This window comes from Aquarana catesbeiana, linkage group LG01 (genome assembly GCF_042186555.1).
Source record: "Aquarana catesbeiana isolate 2022-GZ linkage group LG01, ASM4218655v1, whole genome shotgun sequence".
NCBI classification, from domain to species: domain Eukaryota; kingdom Metazoa; phylum Chordata; class Amphibia; order Anura; family Ranidae; genus Aquarana; species Aquarana catesbeiana.
The window spans coordinates 599,979,164-600,002,562 of record NC_133324.1 but is presented as its reverse complement, the minus strand read 5'-3'; the positions used below and the strand labels follow the sequence as shown (position 1 = coordinate 600,002,562).

General features: G+C 43.2%; 1 protein-coding gene across 2 annotated transcripts in view; it reads right to left on the bottom strand.

Moving 5' to 3' along the window:
* The window catches only part of ELP1 (elongator acetyltransferase complex subunit 1), a 156,875-nt gene that overhangs the window by 30,610 nt on the left and 102,866 nt on the right, over nucleotides 1–23,399 (bottom strand). For both annotated transcript variants that reach the window (XM_073598677.1, XM_073598669.1), the window contains 6 exons: nucleotides 13,262–13,347; nucleotides 8,685–8,830; nucleotides 8,251–8,374; nucleotides 6,019–6,116; nucleotides 5,254–5,455; nucleotides 420–481 (listed from right to left, as the gene is read on the bottom strand). In XM_073598677.1, coding sequence (XP_073454778.1) covers nucleotides 420–481; nucleotides 5,254–5,455; nucleotides 6,019–6,116; nucleotides 8,251–8,374; nucleotides 8,685–8,830; nucleotides 13,262–13,347 — 718 coding nt within the window. The remainder of the gene's footprint in view (nucleotides 1–419; nucleotides 482–5,253; nucleotides 5,456–6,018; nucleotides 6,117–8,250; nucleotides 8,375–8,684; nucleotides 8,831–13,261; nucleotides 13,348–23,399) is intronic.

Below are 23,399 nucleotides of genomic sequence, written 5' to 3'. Positions count from 1 at the left end.
AAAATGAGCACTTTGGATTTTTCATGTTAGTGTCCCATGGCTTTCGAATTTTCCCATATTCCCATATTTTCGCATATTGTTCGGTGTTCACTGAACGTCCGAACAACCAAAGTTCGGGCCGGAACTTATGCTCGGGCCGAACCATTTCCCCATCCCTAATAGACAAATCCAACTGGCTTTCAAAAGAAATACATTTTGCAAATAGAAGTCATAAATGATCCCCACCATATAACATATATAAAAAATTCCCAAACATCTATTATTATTACCTTGCAAAACCACAAAATCACCGTAAATTAATTTTATATACTGTTGTATATCCCATGTCCTGTATATTTTCACACCTTTTCAATGCTGGTTATAGGAGAAACATTTATTCTTTTGTCCAAAATAACAACATAATTAAAAAGAGACTATACCTCAGCATACTGTTCCAGAAGTAATGCTGCATTTTCATGCTTCCGCTGCTCTACCAGTTTGCCTGGATGGAAACAACAAAAGCACTAAATTATATACAGGACCATATACAGTAAACTACTTTATCCACTTGACCTCCAGAAGATTTACCCCCCTTCAGGACTAGGCCATTTGTTGCTATACAGGACTGTGTTTACTTTAACTGACATTTGTGTGGTCATGTAACGCTGTACATACATGAAATTTTTTTCCCCACAAATAGAGCTTTGTTTTGGTGGCATTTGATCACAACTATGTTTTCTTTTTTTTGTGCTATAACAAAACCAAAAAAAAAAAAAAAAAATTATATATATATATATATATATATATATATATATTTACTTATTACATATACACACACACACACTGTATATATGTCCGTTTAACAGCAGCAGTGTATATGGGGCCTAAGGCCCCATGCACACGAGACGCTGTTAAATGCGCGTTCATAGGCAGTTGGACACTTTTTTTCAACTGCCCCTGAACTCATCCAATGTTATCCTGTGTGTCCATGTAAACAGTCTCGTTTTTTAGCATTTTTAGGCAGTTGCGTTTAACCTCGTTTTTCCAGAAGCAAAAAAATGGGTTCGGATGCATAAGTTTTCCATGTTTCAGACGCCAAACGCGGCTAAACGCCAGTACCGCGTTTAGCCGCGTTTGCGTTTATAAGCGTTTTTAAAGGTGCCCTATTTTTTTTACATTAAAAATCTCAAAAATGATGGCAAATGATGAAAAATCATTAAAAAAATACATTTTAAACAATTGTAATAGCTTGCAATGATTCATAGACCATTTATATACCCTAATGAGCCCTTGATCCAATCCAATACACCACTAGCATTGCTGTTATCCGAAGTATAATTGGAATTTGACCCATATGTCGTTAGATTTGAACAAGCAACTTGTGGCAGGTGACGTGGCAAGTGGACAATCCACAACTTGTGGCAGGTGACGTGGCAAATGACAATCCAACTTGTGGCAGGTGACGTGGCAAGTGATGTGGCAGGTGACGTGGCAAGTAGACAATCCACAACTTGTGGCAGGTGACATAGCAAATGACAATCCCCAACTTGTGGCAGGTGACGTGGCAAATGACAATCCCCAACTTGTGGCAGGTGACGTGGCAAATGACAATCCCCAACTTGTGGCAGGTGACGTGGCAAATGACAATCCCCAACTTGTGGCAGGTGACGTGGCAAATGACAATCCCCAACTTGTGGCAGGTGACGTGGCAAATGACAATCCAACTTGTGGCAGGTGACGTGGCAAATGACAATCCAACTTGTGGCAGGTGATGTGGCAAGTGACGTGGCAGGTGACGTGGCAAGTGGACAATCCACAACTTGTGGCAGGTGACGTGGCAAGTAGACAAGCCACAACTTGTGGCAGGTGACGTGGCAAGTAGACAATCCACAACTTGTGGCAGGTGACGTAGCAAATGACAATCCCCAACTTGTGGCAGGTGACGTGGCAAATGACAATCCGCAACTAGTGGCAGGTGACGTGGCAAGTGACATGCTAAATAAGTACACTGTTGCTACTCACTCTGGTCTCACAAAATGGCTGAAAGAGTTATATAATACTGTTTTTTGAGCTTGGGGAGGGTCTTGATGTTATCTTAACTAAACGCTTCTAGATGCAAACGCGGCATGCAAACGCGGTAAAACGGGCGTTTCTAAACGTCGGTTTCAGCTTTTAAAAACATGCTTTCAGCAGAGTTTGCACCGGCGTCTCGTGTGCATGGGGCCTAAAAGGGATGGAGGCACATGTATTGCTGCTATGCATCCCACTATTTATTCATGTTTTTTTTGGTTTTTCTTTTCAGTTAGCAGAACCCACCTGTGTCTTTATCAGTTTAGATAATCACGACCATATAACATACTATCATGCAGTGGCGGCCCATCCATTGGGGCGCCCGAGCGCCACCCCCTCTATTCACCGCCGCCACCCACTATTCATGCGTCCAGCCCCTTTCAGGAAACCAGGTGCATGAATTTCAGCGACGGGGGGTGTTTTTTTTTTTTTTGAAGCACCTGATTAGAGCCAGAGGCTCTAATAGGCTTCAAAATAGAGTGGGCTCATGGCGCAGAGCATTATGTGGGCCCTCATTTACAACAGTGAATCGGTCAATTCGGCCAATCAGAAGCAGGTCTGAGACCTGTTTTCCAAATGACCGAAAAGAGAAGAGTTCCACTTGGCCGCCACAGAGGAGGGGGAAACAGAAGCCGCCACAATGCCTGTGGAGAGCAGGCAAAGGGGAAGCTGCCGGTGAAGCCCGGGAGAAGCGCTGCCCACCATAGATGGGGTAAGTGCACCTGTGCCGTTGCGCATTGGCGCCACGCTTACCACGCATGGCGTCGGTCCGACGTCATGGTGACAGGGCGGCATCTCCATCCTATTGGCTGATTCATGGGAGAGGTGTCTGGCGCCAAATTGCGGGCGGCGGCCGCTCTGGCGAGGACGCCTCTCCGTACTTGTCACGCCAACGTGATGCTGGGGGTGGGGCCCCGGGCTGCGCCAGACGCATACAGTTTCCCTATGGAGGTTGGTTTATCCTGCTGGCTGTTTTTCTGGGCCCATCACACAACATATGTGGACGATGATCCCATGGGGACTTACAAGGTAACCATCCAGGGCCTGCTCACTTATTAGTGGTTCTTCCTAGTCACATATTTATCTTTAGGCTGTTCAATGCTCGTTCCCATTTTGGGAACCTGCATGGTGATTTCCATGCAATACTTTCATCGCTATTCCCTGCCTTTTTCTTTGTCCTCCCTCCAGGGCAAATGCATGGTGGGTTCCAAGCAAATACTCCATCGCCACTTTCATCCTCCATTTCACACCAGGTCTATGTTTCACTCAATTGCCTTTTTATTTACACTCGCCTCCTTTTTGTTTCAAGTTTTTCATCATCATTGATTCACTTCACTTATGGCAGCAGCATCACTTATTCACACACAGCTATATTATGCATATTTTTAATAACCTTCTAGACACGTTGAATGCACATGCTGTGTGCCATTAGTGATTCCAGCATTGAAATTCCCAGTCTCCTGGGACAACACTGTATGTGTCCGACTCTCCTGTGGGCCCTCACCACCACAGCTCCCGGGACAGACACCCTTGGCCTTCAGTACCGTATAGTAGGACCTAGAGCAAATCTATATGCAAGTTTCATAGGGATGGACTTTTTTCCACTCTTATCCCCCTGTGTTGTTCCTTTTCACTAGACCCCAATAATGACTATACTGGTCTCTTTTTATATCTTTTGCAGACACATTTTATGCATTCACTCCTGAGGAAGTGGAATAGGTCCACAAAATGCGTAGAGAAATTCCAGATGCATATATGTTTTCAAGATACGGTGTATACATTTTATTGAAATTTTACTTTAGATCCTACCATGCAATTTTTGTTTTTAATGGCCATACCATAGTATGAAGCAAGATTGGTTTTCAATATTTTAAACTGCCAATATCTCTGTATATAGAATTATTATGTAACATTTGTATGTACGTGAAATAGTTTTTTACGTCTGTACGTACAAGGTGTTATACCACGAGATATGTACTGCTGAATAAATGTCATGATGTTTACTATTTTTGTTGGTTGCTTTCATGTGACTCATTCAAAGTCCCAAACCCTCCTATGGTATACATACTGGAATTTTTATAGATTTTTTTTTTTTATACTAGTTATGGTAGCGATCAGCGACTTATAGCAGGACTGCGATATTGCTGTTAACAATCTGACACTAATTGACACTTTGTGGGAACCAGTGACACTAATACAGTGATTAGTGCTAAAAATATACACAGTCACTGTAGTAATGACACTGGCTGGGAAGGGGTTAAACATACGGATGAGCTCAGGCGTGTTCGCAACTCCCCATGCCGGCCAGGAAGCTGACACACCACAGCGCTAATCACAAGTAATGAGATATTTCCCAATCTATGCAGCCACAGATCGGAAAATGTCTGCCTATGATTAGCAGTACGGAGTGTCAGCTTTCTGGCGGGCGTGGGCACATGGAGTTGCGAACACGTCTGAGCTCATCATTAAACATATAGGGCGATCAAAGGGTTAAATGTGTGCCAATCAGTGTTTTTGTGTACAGAGTGTGCTGCTTTTACTAAGGGATGTACTGGATTTTATTCCCTGCTTTGCAAGGCAACAAAATCCAGCACACCCCTGCAGAGAGGATGGAGCTCTGCACTGTTTATATAGGCAGAGCTCTGTCCAGTGTGTCTCCTCTGCAATCAGTGGGTGCTGTGGACATCCATTGGCCAGCACCCGTTGATCGGCTTTTGCTGTGACCACAACAGAAGCGGCACGCGCGCCCCCTATGCGGAGGTGCAGAATCAAGTATATATACGTGATTCTGCACAGAACATCCACCCTAGAGCAGTAAATCTGCTATAGGGCAGTCAGCACGTGGTTATATGATATGTGCTATACAAACTTCCACGTTTTTGATAAAGTTTTGATAAGCGTTCACACGGTGTTGCTATGTGATTGCAGGCACCTTCCACATTTGGTTCATCATGGTTTCCACATCATTTTATTAGTGAATTTCCCCACATCTATAAATTTTCACATGAAAACAGCTGTTTGTGTATTTTCGAATCTTAGCAAGCCCATAAGTATTCAATATATAGTTACTAATGGTAGGTATTTTGAAAAAAAAACTAAACTGCAGCAAATAAATGGTGATATGTGATTGAGAATGTAGGTTTAAGTACACTTTCAGCATAGATTTACTTAAAAGACTTTCCCATTAGAGAAGGGGTAACTCACTTGCCACACTCCGAGCTAAGGAAGCCATTTTTTCCTCTGGGTACTGCAGCTGGGAAGCTATGCACAGTATCTGCTGCCAGCTACTACATGCAACGAAAGCATCAAGAGCCTTCTCCAAACTTCCACAACGAGCAAAGATGAGACCAGCTTGTTCATATTGATGTTTTGAAAATAAATGATCCCCATAAGCATCATTGATAGACTGTAAAACACAATTCATGGAATTCTTAGAAAGTAATAACATACAGAAATGCGGTTACACGTGCATTATGGATTTTGCAGTACAGCACAGATGTGGAGCATACAGTAAATCAAAGAAAGTTGTGTGGAAGATTAAGCTCAAAGTGACACTAAATATGCTTATTCTTCTAAAATCATCCATATACTTTAAAGTAAACCGGTCATGAGGGGAGCAGAACTGCCAATGTTTACCTATTTCTGAAAATGCTATTACACTTGCGCTCTAGCTTCAGTGATATACTTTCTTTGAACAAGTACAATTATTGAGAAAGTTACAGGAAAAAAAAAAAAAAAAAGAAAACACGTCCTTATCTGTATACTTTCAGGTAAGGAAGTACTGAAAAGAAATGTAAATCAATGGCAGCTGACAGATTTCTCTCATAATGGTTTTCCTTCATTATAGTATCAAAACGATTTTGATACAGTATAAAAAAAAAAAGAGTAGGCAATCCCAGACATGATCCAGAGATTCAAAGTAATGATGAATATTTTGTGATATACAGTACCATGCTGTTACTAACCAACCTTATATTCAGTAGATCCAGCTGGATATAGTTTCAAGGCTTCAGTGTATAGATTCTGATCTTTAACCAAGTTCAAAAATTCCACAAAATGCTCTGGGCCTAAAAAGCAAATATTAAAAAGGTTAACGTAGATGGCAGGAATAAACAATGAAAAATAGGATGTGGTAGGTACAGTAAAGAAAATAGCCCTTTGCAGCAATCGCTTATTTTTTTTTTTTAACAAATTTGCTGTTAAATATCGTTTAACCAGTTTTACTACTACATGGCAGCACATCTGCGCCAGATCATGTATATTTTCAGGTAGGGGGCGTGCAAATGCGTGCCGCTGGCGACTCACTCCCGCTGTGATTACATACGGCAGAGCCTATTGGCGGGTACCGCAGACTCGATGTCCAGTGGCACCAGGCGATCATCCTGCAGAGTCAGAACAGCGGTCTGCCTATGTAAACAAGGCAGAGCGCAATTCTGACAGGAGAGAAAGGCAAGGATCCTGTGTTCCATTTCTTCCCCCAGTAAAAGCACCTCCCACAGCGTAGTAAAACACTGGTTAGGCACACAATTAACCCTTTGATTACACCTGTTAACCCCTTCCCAGCCTGTGTCATTGATACAGTGTCAGTGCATATTATTTTAGCACTGATTACTGTATTGGTGTCACCTGTCCCCAAAATGTGTCAAAAGTGTCAGTTAGTGTCCAAATGTCCACCACAACATCGCAGTCCCGCTATAACTCACTGATCACTGCCATTACTAGTAAAAAAAAAAAAAAATCAAAATAAACACAATTATCCCATAGCTTGTAGACACTATAACTTTTGTGCAAACCAATCAATATATGCTTATTGGGATTTTTTTTACCACAAATATGTAGCAGAACACATATTGGCCTAAATTTACAAAGAAAATTTTTCTTCTAGTTTTTTATTGAATATGTTTTATAGCAGAAAGTAAAATTTTTTGTCTTTTAGCTTTTCTTGTTTTATTGTCTTTTACCTTTTTTGTGTATAGTGCAAAAAATAAAAAAAAAACGCAGAGGTGATTAAACACCACCAAAAGAAAGCTCTATTTGTGGGGAAAAAAGGACATGCGTTTTATTTGAGTACAGCGTCGCACGACCGTGCAACTGTCAGTTAAAGTAACGCAGTGCCGTATCTCAAAAAATGGCCTGGTCATGAAGGGAGGTAAATCTTCTGGACATCAAGTGGTTAAGCGTTTTATTCTGCCGTCATGTGGCCACCAATACCTTATTTAGGCTTCTTCCTTCACGGGCAGTGGGAGGGTTCTGCTATAAGGGGAGAAGCCGTAAAGTCAATGAGACTGCGCTGACCAAAATCCATTTCGTCTGTCCTGAAAGCACCGACAGAAAAGAGGGAGAAGAGCGAGAATCTAAAATTTTCTGGATGTCTGAAGCGGCTGTATTGATAGCTTGGCAACCCTGGAGGTAGGTAAAACAGGGACCGGGGGTGGGGAGGGTTTCCGTGTTAGTTCACCTTTACAATTTTTCTGTAATGGTAAACACTTTAAGCCTGAAAGCGGTGTCAGCATTTTTTCCTGCTAGCAATGCCTATAGGGTGGTGGCATAAATGTGGCAACACTCAGAAAAATGGGAAGAAGCAGATCAAAGGGGTTGACAAGCTGCTATGAATTAAGCAGCACTATCAAATCATTGACAGCCCTCCACAGGAAATGATGCATTCACACCAGCACAGGCAAACAGGTAAATATGCAAAACACATGAGAAATGTAAAAAGATAATAGATTGCTTACTGAAAAACAGGATACGTATTTAGGACAATTTTTCATTTTAGGTGTAGCGCTACTTTAACTTATCCTGAGTTTAAAAATCTTTACTTTAGAGATGCCAAAAAGTGGACAAAGCATTCTTTACTGTAGACTATTCAATAATAAAATGTTTATGCCCTGCAGACAATTTTCGAAGGGTCCTGAAGCTTGTATGTGGTCTCCGACATTGCTTTGGAGATGTTTATGCAGGGATAATCAGTTGGCTTGAAACATTTTTTAAATCAACTATCATCGTTATAAACTGGTCATACCAGTCCAAATGAAAATTTTCAAGAGATGATAACACAACATTAATTGATAACACATGGGTGAAATGGTTCCATCATGACTAATAAAGTGAAATTTTGCAATTTTTGTCAGAGGTAAGCCCCCCCCCCACCACCACCACCACAGAGAAGATCTTGGCTGATAATACAAATAAATATCCTACCACATTGGCTGAGGTGTCCCAGAGCTTTCTTGTATCTTTTAAGATGCTTATCTATAGTGTATCTTTGGTAATTAGACTCCATCTTCTTCAGCGAGTTTAGAAAAGGAAGATACTCTTTAGGGTCCTATGAAAAAATCCAAAGAGAAGAAAAACTATTGGAGCTTCATCGGAAAAGAACAAATGATAAGCAAAAACATGTGTTGGTTTTAGTCCTTGACTAGTCATTATTGAAATTATCAAAAAATTGAACCAGCAGTGCTTGGTGACTCTCCGTATCAGATATTCGTGACTGCTGTGTTATTTTTCAGAACATCAGTTTCACTTTCCAATATACTTTTCTTGCATGGGCAAATTGGTCTACAGTTCTGTATATTCATATGCTTGCAAAGGAAAAAACTTGCAATGGGGACACACAACTAAAATTTGTTACCAACCTTCTGCGATTTCTCTGCCACCATAATGACCAAATCAAAGTCATATGTTCCAAGGGAGTGATCATAAAGCTCATTGACATCCACAAGAAATAGCAGGTATTTTAGCGCTTCCTCTGCACTGACATCTTCATTAGATGATGGATTCTCTATAAAATAAATATGGGGTATCAAATACTTCATTATGTAAACCATAGGTGCTCAACCTGTGGCCCTCAAGTCCCATCATGTCTCTGTCTTTGGGGCCCGGGCTTGTAACTGTCAGCGGCTTGCAATGCCTCATGGTATTTGTAGTTCTGCAACAGTTGGAGGGTCACAGTTTGAGCATGCAGTAAACGATCAACAAAAGTATTTCAAAACTAATCCTGACTTATGTAGAACCCTCTAGTGTTCAGTCTAAAGTAGGAAAATTTACTTCTGACTCATGGTAGTTGTGCGAGTCTGGTAATTGGTTTGGAGTTACTGTAGGTCAGGCTGCAGGGCTCTACAGGTCAGGCCTCTGGTATCTCCCCCTGGTTCTAAAAGTTTGGAGAAGTTTCAAGAAGCTAGCGGGTGGAGTCCAGGAGGTCCTGATCTGCATATTTATAGGAATCTGGTCAATCCCCAGACAGGAGGCCAGGGTGGCTGGTTGGGTCAGCCCATAAATATTGTGGAGCCTGGACAGCAAAAGGTAGTTGGGTGTAAGATGGAGTGAGAAAGCTGTGTCGTTCAGCAAGGGAGGGGACCCAGGGGCTGAGGCTGGGAACTGAGAGAGCAAGGAGGACAGAGGGTCTCCAACACCCTACAGTCTCTTCTAGGAGATACCCTGGCTTGCATGGAAGCACCTAGACAGCAAGAGGCCTGAACAGTAGTCTCTTCTGAAGCAGCAGGATTTCCAGGGACAGTGTGAGTACTTCTACACCCCCAGGGCTGAAAATGTTTAAACCTGCCAAATGCAATATCCAGAAAGCTTTTCTGGGACTGTGCCAACAAGCTACTACCCAGTACCTTGTCCTGGGACAGTTCATCAAGCAGCCAGGTGGGTTGATATTTTCAAGAGTGGGGACATAGAGCTCCGGCAAGTTGGGACTTTGCTAAAATTCCACCCAGGGGACACAGAGCTCCTAGAAGGGGTATTTCCTTTGCCAAGTCCAGGAAAGACTGTTGCTGTTCCAGAAAGAATGCAGTCAAGGATTTGTTCACTTTTTTTGGTGTGCATAGAGAAGGAAGTTGTCCTCACCATTGTTCTTTAACCACTTCCCGACCGCCGCACGACTATGTACGTCCTAAGTTTGAAGGGGTACATCGTTGTTATGGCAGCAGCTAGCTGCCATAACCCCGGTATCCCCGTTTTCGTGCGGCGGCCGGCTTTCAGATAAAAGTGGTCCCTGCGGCGGATTCGCCGCGAGATCACTTTTATCGGTGGCGGGAGAGGGGCCCCCCCTTCCCGCCGCGATCCGGTGCCCTCCGCCGCTTACCGGAGCCGTCGGTAGCGGCGGATGCGATCGCGTCCTGTGCCGTTGTGTGTCTGGAGACGAGTGAGGCCAAGATGGTGCTCACTCGTCTCCATGACACTGCTGGGCGGAAGCGACGTCAAAACGTCACTTCCGTCCACGCCTCTTAAAGGCATATTTTTTCAAATGTCATTTTTCTAAATGACTTTTTTTTTTTTTTAAATTGCATTTTAGTGTAAATATGAGATCTGAGGTCTTTTTGACCCCAGATCTCATATTTAAGAGGTCCTGCCATGCTTTTTTCTATTACAAGGGATGTTTACATTCCTTGTAATAGAAATAAAAGTGACACAATTTTTTTTTTTTTTTTTAAACAGTGTAAAAATAAATAAAATATTGTAAAATAAATAATAAAAAAAAAAATTTTTAAAACCCCCCTGTCCCGATGAGCTCGCGCGCAGAAGCGAACGCATACGCGAGTAGCGCCCGCATATGAAAACGGTGGTCAAACCACACATGTGAGGTATCGCCGCGACCGGTAGAGTGAGAGCAATAATTCTAGCCCTAGACCTCCTCTGTAGCGCAAAATATGCAACCTGTAGAATTTTTTAAACGTCGCCTATGGAGATTTTTGAGGGTAAAAGTTTGACGCTATTCCACGAGCGGGCGCAATTTTCAAGCATGACATGTTGGGTATCATTTTACTTGGCGTAACATTATATTTCACAATATAAAAAAAAATTGGGATAACTTTACTGTTGTTTTATTTTTTTATTCAAAAAAGTGAATTTTTCCAAAAAAAGTGCGCTTATAAGACCGCTGCGCAAATACGGTGCAAAAAAAAGTATTGCAATGACCGCCATTGTATTCTCTAGGGTGTTAGAAGAAAAACCATATATAATGTTTGGGGGTTCTAAGTAATTTTCTAGCAGAAAAACCTGTTTTAAACATGTAAACACCTAAAATCCAAAATGAGGCTGGTCTTAAAGTGGTTAAAGTGGTTGTAAAGGTAGAAGGTTTTTCAGCTTAAGGCATTCTATGGATGAAGATAAAAAGCCTTCTGTGTGCAGCAGCCCCCACTCAGCCCCGCTAATACTTAACAGAGGTCCATCTAGATCCACGATGTTGCAGGGGTGTCTCAGCTGCCCGGGACTCCACTCCTCATTGGCTGAGGCAGCAGCACGGCGCCATTGGCTCCCGCTGTTGTCAAAGTCAATCAGCGAGTGTAAGGCGAGAAAGGGGGCAGGGCCAGGCCGCAGCTCTGTGTCTGAATGGACACAGGGAGCTGTGGCTTTGGTGCCCCTATAGCAAGCTGCTTGCTGTGGGGGCACTCAACAGGAGGGAGGAGCCAGGAGAGCCGAAGAGGGATGAGGGAGGAGGATCTAGGCTGCTCTGCGCAAAACCATTACACAGAGGAGGTTAGTATAACTTATTTTTAACTAGGTTCACACTTGTGCGATGCAGGAACCGGGGCGATTCCAGCGCCAGTTCTCGCATCGCATCCCTCCCGCAGGCAGTTCACACTGCCTTCTGTCAGCCGCTGTGGGTGTCAATACAATGTTAATGACACCCCCAGAACACTTCACAGATTGCAGTGAAAACTGTGGAATCAGATTGCATGGGTGAGAACACCCATGTGATCCGATTCCAGTGCGGGAAGAAAAAGTCCCTGCACCTTTTTCTGTGCGAATCCAATGTGAATTCAGCCATACAACTGTATGGCTGAGCCCGCATTGCTCAGCCATCGCATGTGATCGGCACCTGAGATTGCACTAGTGTGAACCTAGGCTCATGTAAGAAAGTACCTTGCTAGATGAGACATCTAGCAATTTGAGAAAGAAGAATACAGCAGCAGCCTACTTCTCTCATAAAAACCTAGGGCAGAAAAAGAGCATAGAATCTACCTCTTCCACTAAACAAACAAAAGAGGAGATTCCTTTTACAGCATAACTCAAAAAAGACAAACACATTTTTATTTCAAACATCATATTGGCATCTGGAGGTCTACTGTGTCCCTCAGTATGCAATAATTAAAATACAGAGAGATATATTGAATTACTGTCGTCATTATACATATGCTGTATATTAATACTTCATCTGTGCAGGATTAACTGCACCATCTTGCTGTGCACCTCTAAGCTTTACTGATTGCTATCTTACTTTGAAAATGAATAAATATAAGATTTAAAGGAAAAAAAAAAAATACAGACCATACATTCTCTTGCGCTTCAATGGTATTACCTCATGGAAAGCCTATGGACAAAGTTCTGTCTGTGGATTTTCTTTAAAAAAATACACTTTCTGTATGGCTTATACTCCAATCCAAACTCTAGCCCAAACTTTTTCTTTAATTTAGATAGAGGGGAAGGGTTTAAATCTTAGTCAGGGTTTTCTTGTCCACTGTGTACTCATTGAGCATTTCTCCTCATAAGAAACCATTGTTCTGGGAACTCACATAGTCACTATGTTGTCTTCAAAAAGGGACCCTGCGAAGCCCCGAAATGTTGGTTTCTTATGCCTTATGTGATGCAGTCTTCAAAATAAACACATGAAATGCACCTATTTGAAGTGACATCTTTGCAATAGGTTAACTTTAAAGTGGAATTCCGGGATAACTGGGATGCAGTGGCTGCTTCAGTAGAGAGAAGAGGGAGCTCTGACAGCAGCTATAAAACCTGGCGAGTTGATGTCACCCATTGGTTTCAATGGTCCATTCATTGTCAGCACTCCCTCCTCTCCCCTGCAGCAGCACTAGCTGACAGGGGGAACGGCATCACGTGACTGGAGCAGAGGGGCCTAAAAATAGGTTAATATACACATCTTTCTTACACAGGTTAGTAAGCATAGGTGTTGGTAGTAGGGTTGCCACATCATCCCTTTAATCCAGGACACATATTAATTACACAGATTCTGAGGCTGATTTCATGCAGATAAGGCACCAAGTGAGTTTAATTACCACCTTAATCAGCCACAGAACCTGTGTAATTAATATGTGTTCTGGATTAAAGGGATGATGAGGCAACCATAGTTGGTAGGCGGGTAGGACAGTTTGAGTAGTTTGGGTTATCCCGGAATTCTACTTTAAAACAAACACACAAAAAAACATTCTTTAATATTATGACTAGATCTTTATTCTTTAGTTTTTACCTCTGAGTTCATGTACTTTTTGAAGAGCGATTTCCAATTCCGGGATCGTTTTACGGACATAAGATGTGAGGATTGATAAGAAGTATCTTAGGGGATAAAGGGAGAAGGATTATTTATATTGTCAGATGCAATGTGTTGAAGTCTAGCAACAGAGAATCAAAAACACAGGCAAGCCTTCAGAAAGCATGAAAAACAATGCAGAAAGATTTTTGTTCTGTATTTTCCAATAAGGTTAAGATGTTGCATATAACAAACAAATCGCAGCCTGTGGCACTGCTGAGGTGTGATGGAAGCCCAGGTTGCTTTGATAGCCTTTAGCTCATCTGCATTGTTGGGTCTGGTGTCTCTCATCTTTCTCTTGACAATACCCCACAGATTCTCTATGGGGTTTAGGTCAGGCAAGTTTACTGGCCAAGTAAAAGTATAAACAGAAAAAGCATTTCTCCTGCACTCGTGCAGGCGGTATTAATGTAAAATAGTAGTAGTTTCGAATAGTAACTAGTATAGGACGATCATGTGTGTCCTGCTGCCTAAACTGACCAGGGGTGGTCCGAAAGAGGCTGAGTGGAAATAAGGGGATGGAAGGTGCGTGATCTAACACATGAATCAAAGTGATATAGTTTAGTCATAAACAAAATAGATGAGTACAAAGAAATTACTACGAATTCATACAAACTACGTTACAAGATATTCATTAAAAATTAGTTACGCCCATACAAGGGCAAATGATCAAGGTGGGATTCTCTATGGGGTTTAGGTCAGGCAAGTTTACTGTCCAATCAAGCACAGTGATACCAGGATCATTAAACCAGGTATTGGTACTTTTGGCAGTGTGAGCAGGTGCCAAGTGCCACTGGAAAATGAAATAAGAATCACCATAAAGCTGGACAGCAGAGGGAAGCATGAAGTGCTCTCGAATTTCCTGGTAGAGGGCTGTGCTGACTTTGGACTTTATAAAACAGTGGACCAACACCAGCAAATGACAATTTCATTTGGAAATCAAGGTCCCAGAGTCTGGAGGAAGAGTGGAGAAGCACATAATCCAAGTTGCATGAGGTCCAGGGTGAAGTTTACACAATCAATGATGATTTAGGGACACCAGAGAAACACCAGACCCAACAATGCAGACAAGCTGAAGGCCACTATCAAAGCAACCTGGGCTTCCATAACACCTTAGCACTGCAACGGGCTGATCGCCTCTATGCCACACCGCATTGATGCAGTAATTCATGCCCTGACCAAGTATTGGTATAGTGCATACTATACTGTACATAGCCTTACTTTTCAGTAAGCCAACATTTCTGTATTTAAAATCCTTTTTTTAAAAAAGTCTTATACAATATTCTAATTTTCTGAGATACTGAATTTTGGGTTTTCACTAGCTGTAAGCCATAATCATTAAAAAATAAAACAAACAAATGCTTGAAATGTATTACTCTGTGTTTAACGCATCAATATAAAATATACAAGTTTAACTTTAATTGAATTACTGAAATAAATGAAACTTTTTGATGATATTCTAATTTTTTGAGCTGCTAACCTGTATATAGTGTGCACACGAGAAGCAATGTGTGCAACACCCTGCACAAAAGGCCTTAACAAAGGAATTAAAGGAATTAAATAAAGAGTAAAGTCAGAGACCAACTAAGGAGTTGAGACTGAAGGAGATCTGCGGCCTCCAATAGGACTGAAATTCTGCCCATTAAAAAAAAAAAATGGTGGCAGACAACTCCTCTCTAGAGGAGAGGTGTGTGCCTGAGGGAGCAGCAGAGTTCTGGGAAGAAGGCAGAGAATCAGACTGGGGTGAGTGGTCAGAACAGACTGGACAAGACAGAAGAGAGACAGAAAGAGACCCTATAAACAACCCTTGTCTATGTGTTTATGATCTGCCATGTGTGGTGCCAGGTGTCCCAAAATGGGTCACATCCTTCTTTGCTGCAGAGAGGGAAGGGTGCAGGTTTCTGTGTCAGGCACTATAGGCTACTGGAACCCTGGAAGCATCCGGGGTTTGCTGTGCTGTACTTTAGGAGTCAGGTGCAGCGTCCATCACCCAAGGATACTAGCGAAAGACTAAGATTTGCTGGGTTTTGGTAGGGGTTATAAAGCGGCTGTCCCTGCAACTTTTTTTTGTCAGTGTGAAGGTAGCTGTATATAACCCATGATTAAAACTGAAGATCTTGTGTCTTGCACTGTACAGTTAAGAAAAATTTGGTGTACTTAGGGTAGCCTTTTTTCCCATAATAACAAATATATCAATGTGTCGAGATAAATTAATTGATTTACCATTTAAAAACTAAAATAGGATTTTACAGCTTACCTGTAAAATCCTTTTCTTGGAGTACATCACGGGACACAGAGCACCATAGTAATCACTATGTTGGTATATAGGCACCCTAAGGTGATGGACACTGGTATACCCAATACAGGAAGTTCACTCCCTATATATCCCCTCCTCCTACCAGGAGTACCTCAGTTTTTGTAGCAAAGCAATATACCTAAACCCCAGAAAGAGGGGAGGGACCTCTGTGTCCCGTGATGTACTCCAAGAAAAGGATTTTACAGGTAAGCTGTTATAAAAATCCTATTTTCTTTATCATACATCACGGGACACAGAGCACCATAGTAATCACTATGTGGGATGTCCCATAGCAATGCTATTTGAGGGGAGGGAGACACAACCCGTAGGGCACCCCCAGACTTGAGGGCCTATACTGCTGCCTGCAGCACACTGCGCCCAAAGGCGATATCCTCATGCCTTCTTACATTCACCTGATAAAACTTGGTGAATGTATGTACTGAAGACCAAGTTGCGGCCTTACAGATCTGAGCCATGGAGGCCTGGTGACGCACTGCCCAAGAAGCACTAACCGCCCTGGTAGAGTGCGCTTTGACTTAAAAAGGTGGAATCTTACCCCTTAAATTATAAGCCTGAATTATAACTTGCCGAATCCACTTAGTGACAGTGGATTTCGACGCTGCCTGTTCTTTCTTAGGACCCTCTGGCAGTACAAATAAGACATCAGTCTTCCGAATCTGAGCAGTTGTCTTTAAATAGACTTTGACCGCTCTCACCACATCAAGACAATGTAGTGACTTCTCTTCCCTGGAACACGGTTTTGGAAAAAAACAATGGCAGGACAATATCTTGGTTCAGGTGAAAACCTGAGACCACTTTTGGCAAAAAAAATCTGGATGAGGGCGCAACACCACTCTGTCCTCATAAATAATCAATTATGGCTCTTTACAAGAAAGAGCAGCCAAATCCAAAACCCTCCTTGCTGAGGATATAGCAACAAGAACACCAGTTTCCTTGTCAGAAGGACTAAGGGAATATGCTGAATCGGTTCAAATGGCTGTTTTTGTAACACTGACAAAAGTTCAAGTCCCAAGGGTTCAAAGGTGATCTAACTGGCGGATTAAGCCGCATCACCCCTTGCATAAAACCCCGGACCAAAGAAAGTGTAGCAAGCGGTCTTTGAAATAAGACCGATAAAGCTGAGACTTGGCCCTTAATAGTACTCAAGGCCAACTTCATCTTTACCCCTAATTGTCGAAAGGCAAGAATTCTGCCTATGATATACCTCCGAGGGTGAGGGTGGAGGAAACATAAGCCCTCCAGACTAATATCTAGTTCTTGCATTAATCAAGGTAGAGATAACTGACCTGGAAAGCCCACGTTTCTTCAGAATGTGGGTTTCAATAGCCAAGCCGTTACATTTAGAGTTCGTAAGGTAGGATGGAATATCGGCCACTGTGAGAGCAGGTCTGGCCGTAGTGGAAGGGACCATGGAACCTCCACTGCCATCTTTACGATTTCTGCATACCAGGACCTTCGGGGCCACGCTGAGGCTACCAGAATTACTGGCTTTCTTTCCAGCAGTGTTAATTTTAGTCTTAGGATTAAAATGGCATTTTAGTTTTAGTCCCATTTTAGTCTTCTGCAATTGTTTTAGTTTTAGCCGTATTTAGTTGACTGAAATGTCCTACGTTTTAGTCGACTAAAATCTCCAGTACATTTCAGTAATTGCAATTTAGTTTTAGTCATAGTCTTTTGACTAAAATGGCATTTTAGTTTTAGCCTCATTTTAGTCTTGACTAAAATGGCTTTTAGTTTTAGTCGTATTTTAGTCATCTCAATTGTTTTAGTTTTAGTCGTATTTTAGTTGACTAAAATAGTATTCATTTAGTCGACTAAAATGTTTTAGTCATTTTAGTCGACTAAAATGTTTTAGTCGACTAAATTAACACCGCTTTCCAGCTTGATCCTGCAAAGAAGTCGTGGCAGCAACTGAATGGGGGAAATGCATAAATCAGTGAGAACTGATCCCACGGGGTCACCAACGCATCTGTTCCGCATGCAAGTGGATCCCTCATCCTGGACACAAAGTTGACCAACTTTGTGTTGAACCTGGACGCCAGAAGTTCTATGTCCGGAGTCTCCCATTTCTGGCAAACAGCCGAAAAATGTCGGGGTGAAGAGACCATTCCCCCCGGGAGCAACTGCTGGCGCCTGCCAATTCTCTACTCCCGGAATGAAAACTGCTGATAGGCACGGAACATTCCTCTCTGCCCAAGTTAGGATATGGTTCACCTCTCTCTGTTGCAAGACTCCTGGTGCCCCCTTGGTGATTGAAGTAAGCCACAGCTGTGGCATTGTCGGATTGGATCCTGAATGTCCAGGTCTTTAGAGCCAGACCTGCTGCCCATATCTCTAGGATGTTGATGGGTAAGGTCCTTTCTGTCCTTGGCCACTGTCCCTGGACAGTTGTCTTTTCTAGCACTGCTCCCCAGCCTAAAAGGCTGGCATCTGTTACCACCTTCCAGATAACTGGTCTGAAGTATTTTTCTTTCAGCATATTCTGGATTAGCAACCACCAACTGAGGTTTTGGGACACCCTTAGGGACAGCCGCATTGGCAAGTCTAAAGCTTGAATTGTTTTGTTCCAAGCAGACAGGATAATGTTTTCCAACAGTCTCGAATGGAACTGGGCATAGGGAACCGCTTCGAATGAAGCCACCATCTTTCCTAACAACCTCATGCAAAGGCGAATGGAGGGATCTCCTTTTGACCTGACCATCTGCATCAGCTCTCTTATGGAGTTGATCTTTGCCTGAGGCAAGAACACCTTTTTCTGAGCTGTGCCTATGATCAGACCCAAGTACTCCAGCCTTTTTAATGGTTTTAAGGAAGACTTCTCTAGGTTGATAATCCAACCTAGACTTTCCAGGTAACTGGTTGCAATGATATGTAACGTGAAAAAACTGGTTGCGCTGACCCCAAAAATATACAAATGTGAACAAATATAAAGTAGCAGCTAGCACACAAACAAACCAAGTTCAATGAATATAAGAAACATAAGTGCAGCGCTAAAAAGTGGGTGAATCTTAACATACAGTCAGGTGACTACAACCAAATATAGAGTGGGTTAAAACTAAATATTGGTAAACCCTGGTAAGGTGCATGTAAGTGTCCAAACAAAAAAGGGAAAAATATATAAAAAAATGTCCAATAACAATATGTTGTGCTCCACGAACTGCAGTCACAAGCTGAAGTCAGTGCATAAATAAAATCTTCTCAAACAGCTGAAGTGCTTGGACCCATGGTGTAGACTAGAGACTGTAAAGTACATCAATCATGGACAGCACGGCAAAACATCTAGAATACTCTTACCAGAGCGAGTAGGATGTGTCAGCCGTATAGCTGTACGTCTATCAGGGCTTATGGAGGTAGCCTCCCATATAGTCTTCTCCAAGAGTTCCCCCTTCGATCACAATCTCCGATCGACCAGGTTGTTCATAGAGTCGCGGTCACTGGTAGCCAATACAGTCAACGGTGGGGGTGGACCATCCTCTCATACGTTCTCAGGTTCCAGATAGGTTCAAAGGGGCCAATCAAGGATAAGAACATGAAGGAGAAAAGGGAAAAAGGGGGCTCCACATGGCGCAGGTCAAAAAATATAGGGATTTATTGAATAAAAAACCTTACAGATTAAAAGTGATCACAAGATAAAAAATGATTGGCAATGTGGAAAGCTGAACGCCCTACGCGTTTCGACTAAAAAGCCTTTAACTGGGATTTTAGTCGAAACGCGTAGGGCGTTCAGCTTTCCACATTGCCAATCATTTTTTATCTTGTGATCACTTTTAATCTGTAAGGTTTTTTATTCAATAAATCCCTATATTTTTTGACCTGCACCATGTGGAGCCCCCTTTTTCCCTTTTCTCCTTCATGTTCTTATCCTTGATTGGCCCCTTTGAACCTAAGAACATGAAGGAGAAAAGGGAAAAAGGGGGCTCCACATGGCGCAGGTCAAAAAATATAGGGATTTATTGAATAAAAAACCTTACAGATTAAAAGTGATCACAAGATAAAAAATGACTGGCAATGTGGAAAGCTGAACGCCCTACGCGTTTCGACTAAAAAGCCTTCAACTGGGATGCCCCAGTTGAAGGCTTTTTAGTCGAAACGCGTAGGGCGTTCAGCTTTCCACATTGCCAATCATTTTTTATCTTGTGATCACTTTTAATCTGTAAGGTTTTTTATTCAATAAATCCCTATATTTTTTGACCTGCGCCATGTGGAGCCCCCTTTTTCCCTTTTCTCCTTCGTGTTCTTATCCTTGATTGGCCCCTTTGAACCTATCTGGAACCTGAGAACGTGTGAGAGGATGGTCCACCCCCACCGTTGAGTGTATTGGCTACCAGTGACCGCGACTCTATGAACAACCTGGTCGATCGGAGATTGTGATCGAAGGGGGAACTCTTGGAGAAGACTATATGGGAGGCTACCTCCATAAGCCCTGATAGACGTACAGCTATACGGCTGACACGTCCCACTCGCTCTGGTAAGAGTATTCTAGATGTTTTGCCTTGCTGTCCATGATTGATGTACTTTACAGTCTCTAGTCTACACCATGGGTCCAAGCACTTCAGCTGTTTGAGAAGATTTTATTTATGCACTGACTTCAGCTTGTGACTGCAGTTCGTGGAGCACAACATATTGTTATTGGACATTTTTTTATATATTTTTCCCTTTTTTGTTTGGACACTTACATGCACCTTACCAGGGTTTACCAATATTTAGTTTTAACCCACTCTATATTTGGTTGTAGTCACCTGACTGTATGTTAAAACTGGTTGCAATGCACACGTTTTGCTCCAAACGAGCCACCAACTGATCTATTAGCAATAGATCATCTAGATACGCCAAGACTGTTATGCCCTGTGCTCTTAACCTGGCTAGAGGTGGGGCCAGAACTTTTGTAAACACCTGGGGTGCTGTAGCTAGCCCGAAGGGCAAGGCTACGAACTGAAAATGCTGCTGTTCTACCTCGAACCGCAGAAACCTTTGGTGAGTGGGAAATATAGGGACATGCAGATATGCATTCCTGATTTCGATAGATAAGATAGAAACCACTGACTTGATCGACTCCATGTGAAAGGAGCGGATCTTCAGGAACTGATTTAAATTCTATAGATCTAGAATGGGTCTGACATCTCCTTTCAGTTTTGGTACCGTAAAGAGGTTTAAATAAAACCCCAAACCTTGCTCTTCTGTCGGGATTTGTATGATCACCCTGAGCCAGTAATCGGTCTAGTGCCCGAAACAGAGATGACCTTTTCCCTGGATCTTTGGGAACGTTTGACCTCATAAAAACGAGATGGTGGAAAGTCCCGAAATTCTGGTTTGTACCCTAGAGACACCGTGGAGATGACCCATCTGTCCTGAATTTCCTCTTGCCGGACTTCTTCGAACTGCAGAAGTCTTCCTTCCACACTGGCGAAGGGGAGCGCCCCTTTATAATGAGGCTTTGGAATTCTGTTTTGCAGGTTTCCACCTCCAGGACTTCTTTGGTGCCTGGGCTTGACCCTAAGGCTTTCATGTAGAGTCTGACAGTGGAGGCCACTGCCTAGAGGTGGATGCCCCTGGCGCAGGAGAAAAAGTCCGCTTAAATGAAGGGCGTTTATTCCTTCTCTTGACTGGCAAACTTTTCCCACTAGAAATCATTTGGATGTATTTGTCCAAATCATCCCCAAATAGCCGGTCCCCATGAAAAGGAAAACCAGTCAGGAGCCTTTTACATGGTGCTTTGGCTGACCAATTTTTTAACCACAGGATTCCACACATGTGTACTAGCACAAGCGCAAGGCGGGACGCCTGGTGAATAGAATCTTTAATGGCATCTATGGCAAAACATAATGCTTTTGGTAGTTCGGCCAAATCCCGGGCTTGTTGTACAGGAACCTCCTTAAGAGCCTGTCTAAACTGGTCCTTTAGGGATTGACAGATGCCTATTGCAGCGACTGCAGGCTGAGTAACCGCACCTGCCAAAGAAAAAGGATTTTAACAGGAATTCCAACCTTTAATCTGTTGGATCCTTAAGCATTTGTGCATTGTCTATTGGACAAGTTATCTCTTTGAAGGGAAAAAAATGTTTATCCGGGTGATCTCATTCAGTATAAATAAGCTGCTCCAGTAATGCATGGACAGGAAACACATGCAAAGGCTGTGAAGGTTTTAAGGAACCCAAAGAGGAAACCGAACTTTCAGCTGACTCCGTTAGGGGTAGCTTGAAAGTGGCACGAGCCATTTCCATAAGGGACTGTACCAGCAATTTCTCTGATTGTGAGGCTGAAAAGGGTTCATCCACCGTTGTTTCCTCCGCAGAGGAGTAATCGGGTTGTCTTTCCTCCTGATCGCCTGAGGGTAATACCTCATCCTCTACCCACTGTCCCCTTGGTAAAGGGTCTAAGGTGGGGGAGGGGGATCGAACACGCTTCCTATTCTTTTGGAAGAGGGATGCGATTAAAGCCGCTAACCTTCCTCTAGGCCCTGCAGGGCGGAGGATAAGGCATCTTCAGTCACATATACAGGGGCTGAGATGTGAGAAGCAGCTGCACCACCAATTGGTTCCAATGACTCACCCTGGCTTGCCACATCTGGTATTTCAGGAGAGGATGACAGTGTGGAGGCACGACTGGAGTTCCCAGCGTCTGAGGGTGGAATTTTTGGTACTTCCTTTGTGGTGTCTTTTTTGGGAGCATAGTGCTAAGCACAAAAGCAGAGGCACTAAGTAAATGCACTATTTACTGAGCAATAGTCTAGCAAAAAACAATGCCGCTAATAAAATTCAGCTTTGTGCTGAGTAAAATGTATTTCCTGTACTGGAAATGCCTGTATGCATTTGCCTTATGTGCCCCCAGCACTCCTGCATGCCAGACTCCAGCTCCTACCTGTTTGAAGAGTCTGTTTCTCTCTGTCTCTCGGCGTCCCCAGCGCCTGCGCTGTGTGCTCCTCGTGGATGCTATGTCCCGCACACGGTGCCATGCCTAAGCCACGTCCACACCGCTCAGTAACACACCCTCCCTCTGTTTAAAGCTAGCCATAGGGCGCGGACAGCATTCTGGTCTGCCAGTGCAGACCCAGCGAGAGGGGAGGGCTGGGGAGACGGGAAGTTTAAAACTTTTTTGGGCTTCTGTAGGGAATAAAATGCCAACATAGGGAAGTCCCCGCCACAACCCCGGGGGGGGGGGGGGGGGGGGGGGGGGTGAGTACAAACTACTGTTGTACCTCCCAGCCCCTCTAGTTCCCCCAGGCGGGAAAAGAACATGCTTGTTGAGAAGACTTTGCTCTTAGATGAGAAATCCCCCCTGGCTGCTGAGACCACACACACACACACACATACATGCTGTGTAGCTGGGACACTGAGCTGACCGAGAAGCAACGTACCAAGGTATGTGCATTTTACGCCCTCTAGTGGAGACTTTAAGGCATGACAACATTTTGCTCATGGAAGAAAAAACCATAGGTGGACTTTTTACAGTTCCTAGGCTTCTTCTGTCACCTTATCCTCGCCGCAGGATACTGCTGTAACAGACAGCTCTTCACCCATCACAGCGGGCTGCGTTAGCAAACCTTCAAGGACTGGGTCCCTTTTTATCGGGGTTCCACTCCCTTGGACCTGTATTAGCACCCTGCCAGGAAAAACTTTAGGTAATGTAAGCATGACCAAAAAACCCTGGGCCCCGGGGTCCAGCCCTGCAAGGAGAGACGTTACAGGCAAAAACTTGCGCTTCATATACAAGGCCCGAGTACCATACACCTTGGCCTCAGTGGCATTTTGGATGGATCCCTCCA